At 36.8% G+C, this 14,801-nt stretch overlaps 1 protein-coding gene across 1 annotated transcript; it reads right to left on the bottom strand.

The window, feature by feature from the left end:
- Positions 1-471: 471 nt before the first annotated feature.
- LOC134597397 (aquaporin-5-like) lies at positions 472-12,620 on the bottom strand. Its single transcript, XM_063444829.1, has 4 exons — positions 12,233-12,620; positions 2,457-2,621; positions 1,773-1,853; positions 472-855 (listed from the first exon to the last, which is right to left on the bottom strand). Exons 1-4 carry the CDS (start codon positions 12,593-12,595, stop codon positions 655-657), a joined length of 810 nt encoding a protein of 269 aa, XP_063300899.1. The 5' UTR covers positions 12,596-12,620; the 3' UTR covers positions 472-654.
- Between the last annotated feature and the right edge of the window lie 2,181 nt (positions 12,621-14,801).

Raw genomic sequence — 14,801 nt, 5'->3', positions numbered from 1 at the left:
ACACCACACACACACACTACAGCCCCTATCCCGGCAGACCCCAGGTAAGTTGTCAAACTGTTCTTAAACAGTTTGACTACTTACCCTGGGAGGGCACTATTTCACTACTGGCACCATACCCACTACAACGTAATGTAGTGGTTATTGTGCCTGGATTGTTTCTTTAAATAATCTACCACTGCCACTCCCAAGATTAGAGACCCAGTATATGCCGCAGCGCTGTACATGTATACAACCTAGAAAATTGTTTTGAATTGGGGTGCCTTGGAAAAATATTGAAATATTCAGGGCGCCTTGAACCTAAAAAGTTTGGGAACCACTGCACTAACCAGTGATTTCTTGTAACTGAAAACTTAGCAAAATTTGTACGGCAAACACCAAATCAATCGATATTTCCAATATTCCACTTTGAATATGTTTACTTATATTTAGCATATTCAGTTTTGGGTTCACCACAATTCACTGAATAGCAGACAAATCTTTCTATTTTCCATAAGATTTCCAATTTAAAACTACTTTTTATTGCATGTTAATTAAACTTAATTCTCTTGGTTCTTTCCGATCACATGGCAGGTATTTATTAATGCATTTGCCATTCCAAGCAATGTCTGTCTGTCCATATGCAAATGTTCAGGAAACCATTTCTTCGTTTTGTTACATAGAGAATGGTTTATTATTTATACGTTCCGGAGATTCCATTGACCGACGCCTTTCATCCCAGACCTCTTCATTAGCATTGTAGGTTCCAATAAATACAGCCAACTTCTCCTCTCTTGGTTTCATATTTGGATACAGAATGTAATTGTACACCAAAGATGCTAGACATCCCCCTAAAATTGGTCCAACCCAAAAGACCTGTAATAGGGAAACATAAACAATTTAGGATTTATTTTTCTCCTTGTAATTATGCTGTAACTTGTGGTGATATGAAATCAAATGTTCTAGACAATGCTGATGATGATGCCAATATTTGACAATAGTTTTTATTTAGAAAGTGTTGTCAGAACAATTGAGAAGTGTATTAATGATGTAACTGGTCTTAACCTTTCTTTGACAGGTACCCCAGTTACATTATAGCAATAATTGCCAAACCATTTATCCTTTATAAATTTAACTCAGTGACACATTCTTCATCTGTAATGTAATAGATATTAAAATAAATTCCACGCTTTCATTACACTCTTCCCAGTGTCATTTGAGACTGATGTACCAGGGAATATAGTGTTGCTATGGAAACCTATTTATTTATGGGCAATTGTGGGGACACATTTAGATTGCATGATAACATCTCAGCTCACCATTTTTGTTCCCTACTGAACTGTAGGAAGAATTATATTGACCTTACTAATCATTATTTTTTTTTTTTTATCAATCTGTATTACTACATATGTTATTTACAACCACTTATTTTAATTTATTTATATTTGATTTTTGAACAATTTCTCTATTAGGAATGCTTTGTTTTATTATGTCTACTGAAAAAATAAAATGGCTACTTTCTCTGGCTTTATTTGCTAACTAACTTCGCATTCATGAAAAGAAAGGTGATTATTTTTTAAAATGTTGATTAATATTTATGCTACATTTGATCCAGTAATTATTTGTAAGACTAATATAGCTTCTATGTTTTTGTTCTTATTGGCTTATTGGCTTATTCGTATTTGTTTGTTAGTTTGTGGATGTTAGTTTGTGGATGCATTTTTAGTATATAATATATATATCAGGTATTAACTCTTGATCAGACAACAAAATGAATATTAATAAAGCCATACCCAGTGATTGCGGAAGATCCCCACTATAACGGCTGGAGAGAATGATCTGGCAGGATTCATTGAACAACCAGTGAAGTAGATCTAAGTAAAGACAGCAATATATAATAATACATATTATGAACCATAATAAACATAACTCAGATTCTTATCAGTATTGACACTTTTAGCAAAATATACAATGTAGCCCCTGGGCATGATAGAACCTACATTACTATTGTTTCAATATTGTATAAAATAATGCAAATACTAGTATACATACTTATATATTAGAAGCAGGTACCATATAAGATGTCTTTATGGATACAACTAAAACTGTAATCCCAAGTGGGTACGGGAGCTGGAGATTTATTTTAATTTTTTTTAAAGATACCCATTAGAATGATTGAAGCTGAAAATATATTCAATGGAAAATATATGCAGTTTAATTAATTTTTTACATAGCGATAGCTGACATTAACTCAGATTCTTGTCAGTTTTGCCACTTTTTGCAAAATATACAATGTAGCCCCTGGGAATGACAGAACCTACATTACTATTGTTCCAATATTGTGTAAAATAATGGAAATACTGTTATACATACTTATATAATAGAAGCAGGTACCATAGCAATATCTGACATTAATCAGCTATTATGTTATGCTGCATATACATCTATGCCTGACAGATATACATTGAGCTACTTACCCCAATTAGATGCCCGAGGGTCACAGAAAGACCAATTGACAATGCCGGAGACCCAACATTATCATTTCGACGATTGTCTGTTGATGCAAATATACATAAGACCAGTTGAAAGGTAAGAATCAGCTCCACGGCTACACCTACTCCCGGTGTTGTGTTGTTACTAAGCTGAAATGATGAAGTGTAGTTAATTAGTTATTATGTACTTTATGTGACTGTTATGTGATTTTAATGTCTAGTCAGTAGGCACATAACAAGAAACAAGGTACTATGGCCTCAATTTAATATTGATGTATATGTTTTACATATGAATATGTTTTATATGATTTCATTTTTTTTATTTGAACTAGAATTTTTGTATAAACATTAACATTATTTACTATTGAAAAATATTAAAATTTTGTAAAATTTAGATTATTTTCATACATTGGATTTTTTTTATATATGATATATTTTGTGATATTTTAATACGTAGAAAAAAATATTTTTGAAAAATGTATCCAACAATATTAAATCATTTGGAGAACTTATCAAGGCCTATGTTCTTAAAACAAATTCTATTTTTTTTTTAAGTCATGCTATACAAAATTCACCGCCTTGTTTGATTTAAACTGTAAATACAGTTAAAAATGTATTATTCTGCCAGAAATTGCTGGAAGGAATTGCTCCCAGCTGGACTTTACCCTTTAGACAAGAGACATTGTATGGATCCCATAGTCAGGGACCAGAACTGATACATCAACTACAGTGAGCATTTACATTAATTAAAATATACATATGGACATATATTGAAAATATGTATGAACTGGCATCCAGAGAGTCACTTATGAATAGAGAGTCAATCAGGGTTATGAACAGGTAAGCCATATATAGTGACTACTGTGAATCTGTGTAATCTCTGTGTTTAGATTTTTTTGATAAAGATAAATGTGTCCACGACAAAAAACAAAGAAATTAATCACTTTTATTAAGTGACATGCACATAAAAATTTTCAATTCCTAATTCTGGAAAGATCAGTACAAACAAGCCATACCGTAAATACCAAGTTCTTTATCCAGAATCAAAATAGTCTGTAATTAAATTCCAGAGAAGCTCCAATCAGGGATTGGGTGTTACAAAATACCAACATTCCAAAACACGAACATCATCAAAAGTTAAATTTTAAACATAAGTAATAAAAACAATATGACCCTAATATCTCTGTAGAGGGAAATGCACCAATAGCTGGGTAAGGAGAAAATTAGTCATTGAAATAAAAAATAGCTCATTATTAATTTGTATCAACCTGGAGTGGTTCACAGTTAAGACAAAAGAAACTATATACAAGACAGATGTCACCTGGATACGCCAAAAGAAGAAGAATATTAGGATGAAAGTTAATCCAATTTAGATTTTTATCATGAAGCATGGCAACCTCAAAACAGAGAAGGTTATGTAAGGATAGCCTTGTCTAATAGATACAATGTATTATTGGTGATGACAACATTCTTGCAGCAATGAATGGAACAGACATATTGATTTTATCTTAGGACTATAGTTATAAGTAATTGTAAAGAACAATGGGTTCATATTTACCTGTTCTCTATTTTCGGCCTGGCTATTCCCTTACAGTGTTATTTACATATACTGTTGTCTCAGTCCAAAATGCATACATGCCCATGTTTGCTGAAGATTAATGGGAGTTACACTGCCAGGCAGGAGAAGCTAATGAAACTCCATAAAGGGATGAGGAGACAGAGGCAGTGCAAATGCTGTCCCCACAGTTCCTCTGGCTGAATTTTACTATAGTAGCAATAATGGTGGCATCTGCAACAAGTAGCTGCTGGACAGACAGTATTTCTGTTCAGTCTCAGGTAGACTGGGACATGTATATTCAGTGTTTAACCAAGCGCTAAAGAACTGGAAGTCTAACTTTAATATTAACCTTTCCTTGATTTTTAAATATTTTATTTTTCTACCAAAAAAAAATAATAAAACATATAAACAAAAAAACAAACAAACAAAAATTATATATATATATATATATATATATAGAAAAAAAATCCTGCACTCCATATATCCTTTAAAAATACTTGCCCAGTGCTTGTCAAGCAAAATACAAAGAGAATAATCCAAATAGCACTCCCAGGACTTGTTACAAAGTAAAACTTAGCTTTTAATTAGCTTTGCATTAAAATCAACGTTTCAGTCTGTTATCCACAAACTTTCATCCTCCAGCTCTGCTTCACTCCCACCTTATTTGATTGCTTTTTCCTGTCCTAATGTGTTTTATACCGCACTTCCTATAGACTGTAAGCACGTTTGAGCAGGGTCCTCTTCAACCTATTGTTCCTGTAAGTTTTCTTTTAATTGTCCTATTTGTAGTTAAAACCCCCTCTCATAATATTGTAAAGTGCTACGGAATCTGTTGACGCTATATAAATGGCGATAATATATATATATATATATATATATATATATATAAAATCCAGGAGACTCACTCATTCACTAAACAGCGATTTCCAGTCTCAAAGAATGTAATTTTATTTAAAAACACCTCACCTAGGCAAAAAAATAATGGGGGTTTAGTTACAGTATATGATCATACATTGCATAAGCCTGCCACAATGTCAATGTACCCAATTCTTGGCAGGTTCTATTCTAGCACCTAATGCTTGCTTTTATGAGATTAATCCACTTACTTTGGAAATACTTCCTCCTGGGACTCTCTGCAGGTCAAGGCTAAAATATGCATGTTCAGGTGAGTGCAGCCCTCTTGGTTTCATTTATAAAAAACAATAAATAGATATATATGTATAAAAAAAATCCTTGCACTCAAGCTGTGTTGTTTCAGTGCCGAGTGCCAAATAGAGATGTCCCGAACGGTTCGCTGGCGAATAGTTTCGGGCGAACATAGCTTGTTCGCGTTCGCCACGGACGTCCGCCCCCTATTTGTCATCATTGAGTAAACTTTGACCCTGTACCTCACAGTCAGCAGACACATTCCAGCCAATCAGCAGCAGACCCTCCCTCCCAGACCCTCCCACGTCCTAGACAGCATACAATTTAGATTAATTCTGAAGCTGTATTCTTTTTTTTTTGTATTATTCTTTATTTTATTTAATTTTTTTAGACAGAAGTGTGTTATATTTGAGCATGCTAGGCTGAACGTGCGTATATCATGGCTAGTTGCACTGAGGGTATGAGTATATAGCAGTACATTGTTGTGAAAGATGGCTGTCATATTTAGGGTGTAGCTTGCACGTTATCAACTGTGTATTTATATCAGCAGCTCCACCACTAGTTATAAATCAAGTGTGAGTCGCCCCATGAGATGAGACTAGTGAATAACATAATACATGAACGGTTAGGGTAAAGGCATGTAAGGAACTACGACAATAAACTCTTTAGGAGGTGAAATAATGACATGTTTAAACGCTTGCTACTTTACGATTAGTTAATGTGCAGAGAGCAGTTCATGTGATCAAAGGCATGGTGTGGAGGATCGGCTATAGTGGGACATGCTTGACAGGCTGCTGTTTACTGCTTGTGCTCATCGGATCCCTTCTGGGCGCCAGGTGCAGACCCTGGGAGTCCCTGATACCTGGATAACAAAGGCAAGTCTCTGGCTGAGTGCCGGGTTCGCGGCTTGAGGTGGTGGAAGCTTGTTTTGTCGGGTGGTCGGATCTGTCCCGGTGGTGCTTCACGTCCGGTGCGGGATTGTGGTGGCTTAAGGTGGAGGCGAGTGCTTGACGTGGGGCAGGCTCTGCATTTCTGTTTGTGCCTCCGGTCCCGTCTTCGATGCCTTTTGCGTTGGTGGATTTTAATGGGGACTGCTGTGGTGGAGCTTGTTGGGGCTGTGGTGGAGCTTGTTGGGGCTTCCTGCTTGTTATTTGCTTCCAAAATTGATTAAAGAGTCTGTCCAGCTTAGACTCAATATCCTGCCATGCTTTGCTGGTACCAGGAGGACACGCGGCTGCCGCCATATTGGGAGAGTCGCAGATGAGTATGTCAGCCTGGGCGGCTGTGCTCTGTGCGTCCATTAGCTCCAGACAGCCTCTCAGGGGTGGATTGGGATAACCCCCACCGGTTCGAGGGGGGGGTAATGGAGCTCCTGCCGGGAAGTAGCTGCTCCTGGGCATCCCAGGAATCGGGAAATCGGCAGCCTCTCCCGCCCGGTGAGCACCAGGCCAAACTTGCCACGCAGAGGTAAGTAAGACTCTGTCGAGTTGCTGACCGCTATTAAGCATGTCGGGTCGGTCAGGTAAGAGCAACATTGCTGGGTCATCCCCTTCTGGGGTGAAATTCGCTTGTTGATAGCTGCTTAAAGTGAGATATTAAGGGAGCTCACACGAAGTGCGTCTTTCCTCCATGACAGCTAGGTCCCGCCCCCCGGAAGCTGCATTCTTAGTGAGAGGAAGGACAGTGTAGCTGCTGCTGATTTAATAGGGAAATCGATAGCTAGGCTATTGTATTCAGTGTCCACTACAGTCCTGAAGGACTCATCTGATCTCTGCTGTAAGGACAGCACCCCAAAAAGCCCTTTTTAGGGCTAGAACATCAGTCTGCTTCTTTTTTTTTCTGTGTAATATAATTGCAGTTGCCTGCCTGCCACCGTGTGTGTCAGGCTCACAGCATATACTGTGCCCACTTGCCCAGTGCCACCACTGATATCTGGTGTCACAATAGCTTGCATTTAAAAAAAACAAAACATTTTTGACTGTAATATAATAGCAGTCAGTTTCCTTCACACGTGTGCGTTTCAGGGCCTGCCAGGGCACAGTGTCACACCAGTGCAACTCATATCTGGTGTAACAGTAGTGTACATTAAAAAAAAACCTAGACATTTGACTGTGAAATAATAGCAGTCAGTTTCCTTCACACTTGTGCGTTTTAGGGCCTGCCAGGGCACAGTGTCACACCAGTGCAACTCATATCTGGTGTAACAGTAGTGTACATTTTAAAAAAAAAATACAGGGGGCTTGTTGTCACCTTTCGGGGACCCTTGGTGTTGCACGTGGCTGGGTGGAGGAAGAGACCTTCAATGACATCAGTGAGGACAAGGAACGGGACATGGCTAGCTTGGTATCCAACCTTGTGCAAATAGGGAGTTTGCGGTTGTGCAAATGGACTGTTTGCGGTTGTTTACGGTGCGTTAAACGGGGAGATTGGTCTGTCACTGTGAAGCGGGCGTAACCCTTACACTACCTGATCGATACAACATCATACCTGATGTTTTAAAGCATGTTATTCCAAACAATTTAGAAATGTTAGGTGATTTATGCCCTTTATGGATTAAAACCAGACTCTGCATCAACTATGTATTTCCATGGGAGTTTTGCCATGGATCCCCCTCCGGCATGCCACAGTACAGGTGTTAGTCCCCTTGAAACAACTTTTCCATCACTATTGTGGCCAGAAAGAGTCCCTGTGGGTTTTAAAATTCGCCTGCCTATTGAAGTCTATGGCGGTTCGCCCGGTTCGCCGGTTCGTGAACATTTGCGGAAGTTCACCTTCGCTTTTCACAAACTGAAAATGTTATGTTCGCGACATCTCTAGTGCCAAAGCCTGGGCTCACATAGATAAAAATGTCCAAGATAGGGCTGCACTCTTGGTCTTGATAAAATCCAAAGATAGTTTATTTCAAATATTAAAAATAGATCAACGTTTCAGTCCACCTATGGGACTTTCTTCAGGATCAAAAAAACATACACATACACAATGTATAGGGAAATAAATTATTAGAGAACTCACCCCAGCTTAGATCATAAGAATAGAACACTTTATTCACATGATCTATTTGCATGCATAAACACTTCACGATATGTTTTTGGTTTCCATGATGACACGGCCACTTCCCGCATCACCATGGCAACGCGCCCGATGTCATCACGCTATTCTGACATGTCTGGTGGGCAGAGCAAGTCTTGCACATGTGTGGTTTGCTCAGTAGGATACCGGCTATCTCAAACTTCAGCTGGGGTAAGTTCTTTAATCATTTATTTCCTATATATTGTGAATGTGTATGTTTATGTCATTACTTGTTTTGTTGATTTGTTGATCCTGAAGAAAGTCCCAGGGTGGACAGAAACGTTGATCTATTTTTAATATTTGAAGAAAAGTATCTTTGGATTTTAGCAATACCGTAAGTGCAGCCTTATGTTGGACATCTATATATATATATATATATATATATATATATATATATATATAATGCATGTATTTGGGAGCTGGAATGCCATGTCAGGTTTCATAAGATCATTGGCTTTATTTTTCTATTATACACAGTTTATCATTTTACAATTGTTTATCCTCTGTTAACTGCATTGTATTTTGTAACACGTTATTTCACTGAACTGTAGTACTATTAATGGAGAGCTCTTCCAAATTGTTTTTGACAAAGGTCATGAGAAATTCTAAATTAAAACATTATTTTAATACAGATATGCTTTATTCAAACAGAGTTATAAAACCATGATAAGTATTGACAAAACAAGATAAACCCGTTTGAGTCAGCTAGGATAAACAAAAATGACTACACATAAGAACTTAGTAAACAAAGTTCCAAATTTAAATCTCCCTTTGTACAATGGTGTGAACATTCAAAATATTTTAGACAGTAATTAACTGGACAACATGTGAATAACAATGTATATATGAACTTCAAATATGAAAATACTTTAATTCATCTTAATAAATAGATACTTTAATTGTAGTCTTCAATTCAGGTGCTATTATTCCCATTATTCCAAAGGATTCAAAATTAGGACACTCTTTAGCAGATAGCTGACTTATTATGTACACTTAAAATTGCTAATACTACCCAAATAAGGGTACCAAATTAGGTAGCTATCTACTAAACACAGTCGAAAGATCAAAATGTAATTTTTGAAATCATTCAGCTGTTTATTTAATAATTCTCTAAATTGCTGTCCTTAAATATGGCAATCCCAGATAAAGGATAATTTAGGGAGCTGTTGTCATAAGTAGATTGTGCCCTAATTTGGTACCATTAAACTGGAAAACCAACATAAGGGTATTGAATTATGGAGCTATCTACTAAACTACAGTAATAACAAAATTAAGGAAAAAAAACGTATTTTCTTAAGTTTGCTGTTTCAGTTGATTTGAAGATAAGTCCTTAATTTGCTGTCTTTATGCAGGATTGCCTGATCTTCTTTAGAGAGTCTGTGATGGCCATACCAGATTGGTAATAAGTGGTACAGTAGTTCTTAACAGTGTGTGATATGCTTCATTATCAAGGTAAGCTAAAAAAGGAAGTTTACCAAACCTTTAATATATTTGATATTATACATTCTACTGCTCAGAAGATATTCAGCAGGCCAAATGTACAAACAGGCTTATCTACATAAACCAAATAGTGTCTAGTATCAGAGCTAGGACATTTAGCTCTGAAACGCATGAGTGTCCCGTATTAAAAATTTTTACCTTATTTTTCAAGGATTTCACAGTATTTTGTATATTTATCATTTTTTAACAGTATAAGATTTGCTAGAGATAAGTTTAAATTTTTTTTAGAGGTTTTAATTTTTTTTAAAGGTTATATCACTACATTATTTACACCTGTATATATTGATTGCTCCGCTGTATATTTTGTTTATTTATTTTTCTGTGTTCTGTGCAAAGAGTTGCACATTACAGTGTGGTAACTTCTTACAATTGAATATTTTTGATTTAAACACTTATTTGGTCGTAATATAATTTGTACACCATATTTATTGTATTTGATGCTCATCTTTATAGATGGATAAAACTGGGCCATGTATATTTATATAGTATATAAATAGGAATGTTAAAAAAACATCTTTATGGCTTGTTATGTCTGGTTTAGCCGTAGAGAGATTTCACTAATCAAGATTATCTGAAAATTGTATCGTCCTGCAAATATAGTACCGTAACAAGCAAGGATTTAATGCTGTGGCAGCTGGACAAGCTGTCTGTCTTTGCAAGCAGCTAACTCCAAATGTATTCATGCTTACTACTAGACTTATGGACTTTTCTGTGAAAACTTGGTCCTTTCCATTTTATGTATATTAACTAACAGCATCCAAGCTGGTTGTCTTTTCATCACAAATCACTGTATGTTTTAGAAGCCCCTCTCGCTAAATACGGCTTAAAACAATCCCACGTGAAACAGGATTCTTGAGTAACCCCACTTCCAAATGATTACACCAGTTTCCCATTAAATACTACTTCCATGGTGCATATAGAAAATCTCAGCGATAATAATAATAGTCGTCAGGAAAGCTGTTGCATTCAGTGCCAAATTCCCAGCTCGTGTACAGCTTTGCAATCACATGTGCCAGGTAATTAAATATTGCTGTGAACAGTGACACTGGCGTGTTGGTGAGATCTTAATTATCAATATCATAGACAGTCTTTACTGACTACAGACACACGCATCATTTTAAAATGTCATTTTGAGATAAATGTTTGCATTTTTTTCATGTGCTTTAAAGGATTAATCAGAGCTTCAATTATAGCCAGATTTGTATGTAGAATGCTGTCTGTCTTATTTACGTATGTATTATGATAGAGTTGTGCATTGCAAACATTCTTGAATTACTTACTTAAGACATCTTCTCGCTAGAGGGACTTTTTTTTTTTATAACTTATCTAACAGTAGTTTTACTTTAGGTTCCAACATGATAAGTATTATTGAAAAAAAAAAACATCATATAACATCATATTTTACATAGAACATAGAACATAGAAACATAGAATGTGACGGCAGATAAGAACCATTCGGCCCATCTAGTCTGCCCAATTTTCTAAATACTCTCATTAGTCCCTGGCCTTATCTTATAGCTAGGATAGCCTTATGCCTATCCCACGCATGCTTAAACTCCTTCACTGTGTTAACCTCTACCACTTCAGCTGGAAGGCTATTCCATGCATCTACTACCCTCTCAGTAAAGTAATACTTCCTGATATTATTTTTATCTTATATCTTATCTTATTGTGGCAGTTTTTCTTCTTAAATATAGTCTCCTTTAGTGTGTTGATTCCCTTTATGTATTTAAATGTTTCTATCATATCCTCCCTGTCTCGCCTTTCCTCCAAGCTATACATGTTAAGTTCCTTTAACCTTTCCTTGTAAGTTTTATCCTGCAATCCATTAAACCAGTTTAGCAGCCATTCTCTGAACTCTTTCTAGAGTATCAATATCCTTCTGAAGATACGGTCTCCAGTACTGCGTACAATACTCCAAGTGAGGTCTCACCAGTGTTCTGTACAATGGCATGAGCACTTCCCTCTTTCTACTGCTAATACCTCTCCCTGTACAACCAAGTATTCTGCTAGCATTTCCTGCTGCTCTATTACACTGTCTTACTACCTTCATCTGAAATAATTACCCCTAAATCCCTTTCCTCAGATGTTAAGGTGGTTTGGACTCTATCAAATACTCTATACTCTGCCCTTTGTTAGGAGCATGTATTGTATGATTTTGTTAGTAGCATATATTGCTGCTGTTACATTAATTATGATAGTGACCCTATTGACTTTATCAATGAAGAACATTTGTAGAACTATGTCTCCATATGGCACTGCTGGCTAGATTCCTGTGTTTCCCATGAGATCAATGATGGCTAATATTAGCCACTCTATCTTTTGTGAATTATACTTACCAATATTCATATACATATATATATATATATATATATATATATATATATATATATATATATACACACACACCATTATTCATATATGTAATTTTTTCTTTTCAGGTAGTAGTGCACACTAATGTTATTCAAGCCACAAGAAAAGTTCTCACCGTATTGATTGCAAGGTTTCCTCGGATAGCTGCTGGAACCACAGCGTAAAGTATGCCCGCTCCAGCAATTCCTCCCAAGAGTTGGGCAATAATATAAAATACAGTCCGCAAAATGGAAATGTGAGATCCCACCAAGAATGCTAGTGTGACAGCTGGGTTTATATTAGCTCCACTGATATGTCCCACCGTCTGAACAATTGTAGCTATTGCCAAACCAAAGGCCAAAGCAATCTGGAGAACTGTTGGAAGGGCAGAAGGCCATCTCAGAGCAGAAGCAAGTCCAAAAAACACAAATATAAGTGTGGCGAGGAATTCGGCAAACACTGCCCTCCAAAAGGCAAACGAGCAAATTTCCTTTCTCATTTTACAGTAATGAAAGCACTAAACAGTTTATAGTTTATCTTTTCTTTGTAACTTTCTAAATCTGCTAGTAGATTTTTAGCTTTTATATATGGAAGGTGTGCAGGTGAGAAATGACACAATAGGTGGAGTTAAGAAGTCTTTAAATTCCACCTCTTAATTTACCTACTAAAAAAAAAGTTCAGTCTAACAGGACTTGTCCACTCCCTCTGCATCACTTGGAAAGGAGTCAATTTTTTTTTTTTTTTAGGTATGACGCATATTAAGTAGATTTATATAACATCTGAGATAGGAATGACACTCTTATCTGTTTCATAAGCATCCATTGTCCTCACTGTGTTCTTTAACCTCTCCACAGTACTGAATGATTTCTCAATCCTGGCAAACTTTCTCCCAGTCACAAAAAGTATTGTATGGGAAATTGCTTTGAAAGGTGTTTGTTCTTTTATGATAAATGTATATTTAGAAAAAGATTATTATTCCTATAGTCACCAGATTTATCTGCGGGCTTCTTTGTTTTCTATCATTTAGGATGTCATTCTAAGCATTTGCATTTTTATTTTGCTGTCTGACTGAAAAGAAACCAGTCTATGCAGTTTGGATGTTGAGTCCCTTTACTCATCTATCCCCCACGATAGAGGGATTGACCATACTAAATATTTCCTGGAAAAAAGGGGCCCCCGATCATCAACCACACACAACATTCGCATTGATACTGCTGAATTTTATTTTGTTACACCATTATTTTCTGTTCCATAAAAAATTCTACCACCAGGTGAGGGGTACGGCTATGTCAACCTTCACTTGGGGTGGTGGGAGGAACAAATCAAGAAATCAAATGCCTTGGCTCATTTCATGCCCAAGATACTTGCATGGCATCGTTATATATAGATGCCACCTTGATTGTGTGGCAGAGTACACCTGATGAATTTAATAATTTTGTCCTCAACTTGAATGTGGACAACGATAACTTAAGATTCACAGCAGATTTCAGAGGCCCCTCCCTGAATTTTCTAGATTTATCTATCTTCATTTCTAAAGATGGTTCTCTTCAGACAACTTTGTATAGAAAATAATCATCAGCCTACAATGCCCTCTTAAAATAGGACAGATTCAATCCGAGACCCTTAAAACAGGGCATACCTGTTGGACAATATCATATCAGATAGTAATATCGAAGACTTCCAAATCAAGGCAAATGCACTTAGACAGCAATTTAGGTGAAAAGGGTACCGTAATAAATACCTAAAAAGGGCCTATAAGTGGGCATTGGAGGCTGACAGGAACGACCATCTATCAGATCTCTCCAAAGAGGGGAACTTGACGAATAAGTCTATCAGAATGATAGCGACATTTGACACAAGATGGAACGAAGTCAAAAGGTCCATGCATAGACTTTGGCCCATCCTCTTAAATGACACTCATCTTAAGGAGGTTCTTGGCCCACAAGTAACTATTTGTCACGTCCTGCTCTGTTCTGTGGAGATGTCTGGCCTTGGCTTCTAGTATCCAGTACTCTTGTTACAATTCTTGTTTAGTTTTTCTTGGTTTTTGGTTTTCTATTCTATGTCTGGTTTTCTTTATGCTGGGATTTCTGGGTTCATGCCTGTAATCCATCCCTGGGACTCCCAGTCTCCAGGTTTCATTTAAATGTTTGTTTTATGTTGCCACACCCGTTTGTTTTCCATCATTTACTCTGGTTTCAGTGTTCCTGCAGGCAGCTCCTCAAGGCTTCTGCCCTTTCTTGCAGGTAAGTGCTATATATGTCTTTTGGTTGTTTTAGCATACATTAGGCAGTGTAGGGCCTGCCAGATATGGGGTACATTGGCGTTGTTGGCAGGCTTATGCAATGTATGATCATATAGTGTGACTAAATCCCCATGATTTCCATATGTAGTACTTAGTTATTTCTCCTTGGAACTGGGGGATCTGGGTGGATTTTGGATATGTGGTTCACCCAGATCCCCCAGTTCCAAGGAGAAATAACTAAGTACTACATATGGAAATCATATTCAGTAGTTTGGAAGATACAGTTTAATGCAGATTCCGCAGAACATATACAAGCTATATGAAAAATAATTACTGTATAATGTGTCCCCTGTTGTATAGTTTAAAACTACTGCACGATGTCTTTGTGCACCAAATACCGGCGAGATGGCACAGTGTAGAAAAGTCACAACAGTGTCTGTGAGTTAAAATGGCTGCCATC

Source organism: Pelobates fuscus, chromosome 1, assembly GCF_036172605.1.
Source record: "Pelobates fuscus isolate aPelFus1 chromosome 1, aPelFus1.pri, whole genome shotgun sequence".
NCBI lineage: Eukaryota > Metazoa > Chordata > Amphibia > Anura > Pelobatidae > Pelobates > Pelobates fuscus.
Note: the sequence above shows the minus strand (reverse complement) of the source record. Positions and strands in the feature narration are given on the sequence as shown.

Excerpts from the sequence above, each read along its gene's own strand:
- LOC134597397 (XM_063444829.1), bottom strand. The coding sequence starts at position 12,595 with ATGAGAAAGGAAATTTGCTCGTTTGCCTTTTGGAGGGCAGTGTTTGCC. Across the intron at positions 2,622-12,232 it reads GAAACCTTGCAATCAATACG|CTTAGTAACAACACAACACC; the intron begins GTGAGAACTTTT and ends TCATCATTTCAG. Across the intron at positions 856-1,772 it reads GGATCTTCCGCAATCACTGG|GTCTTTTGGGTTGGACCAAT; the intron begins GTATGGCTTTAT and ends TCCCTATTACAG.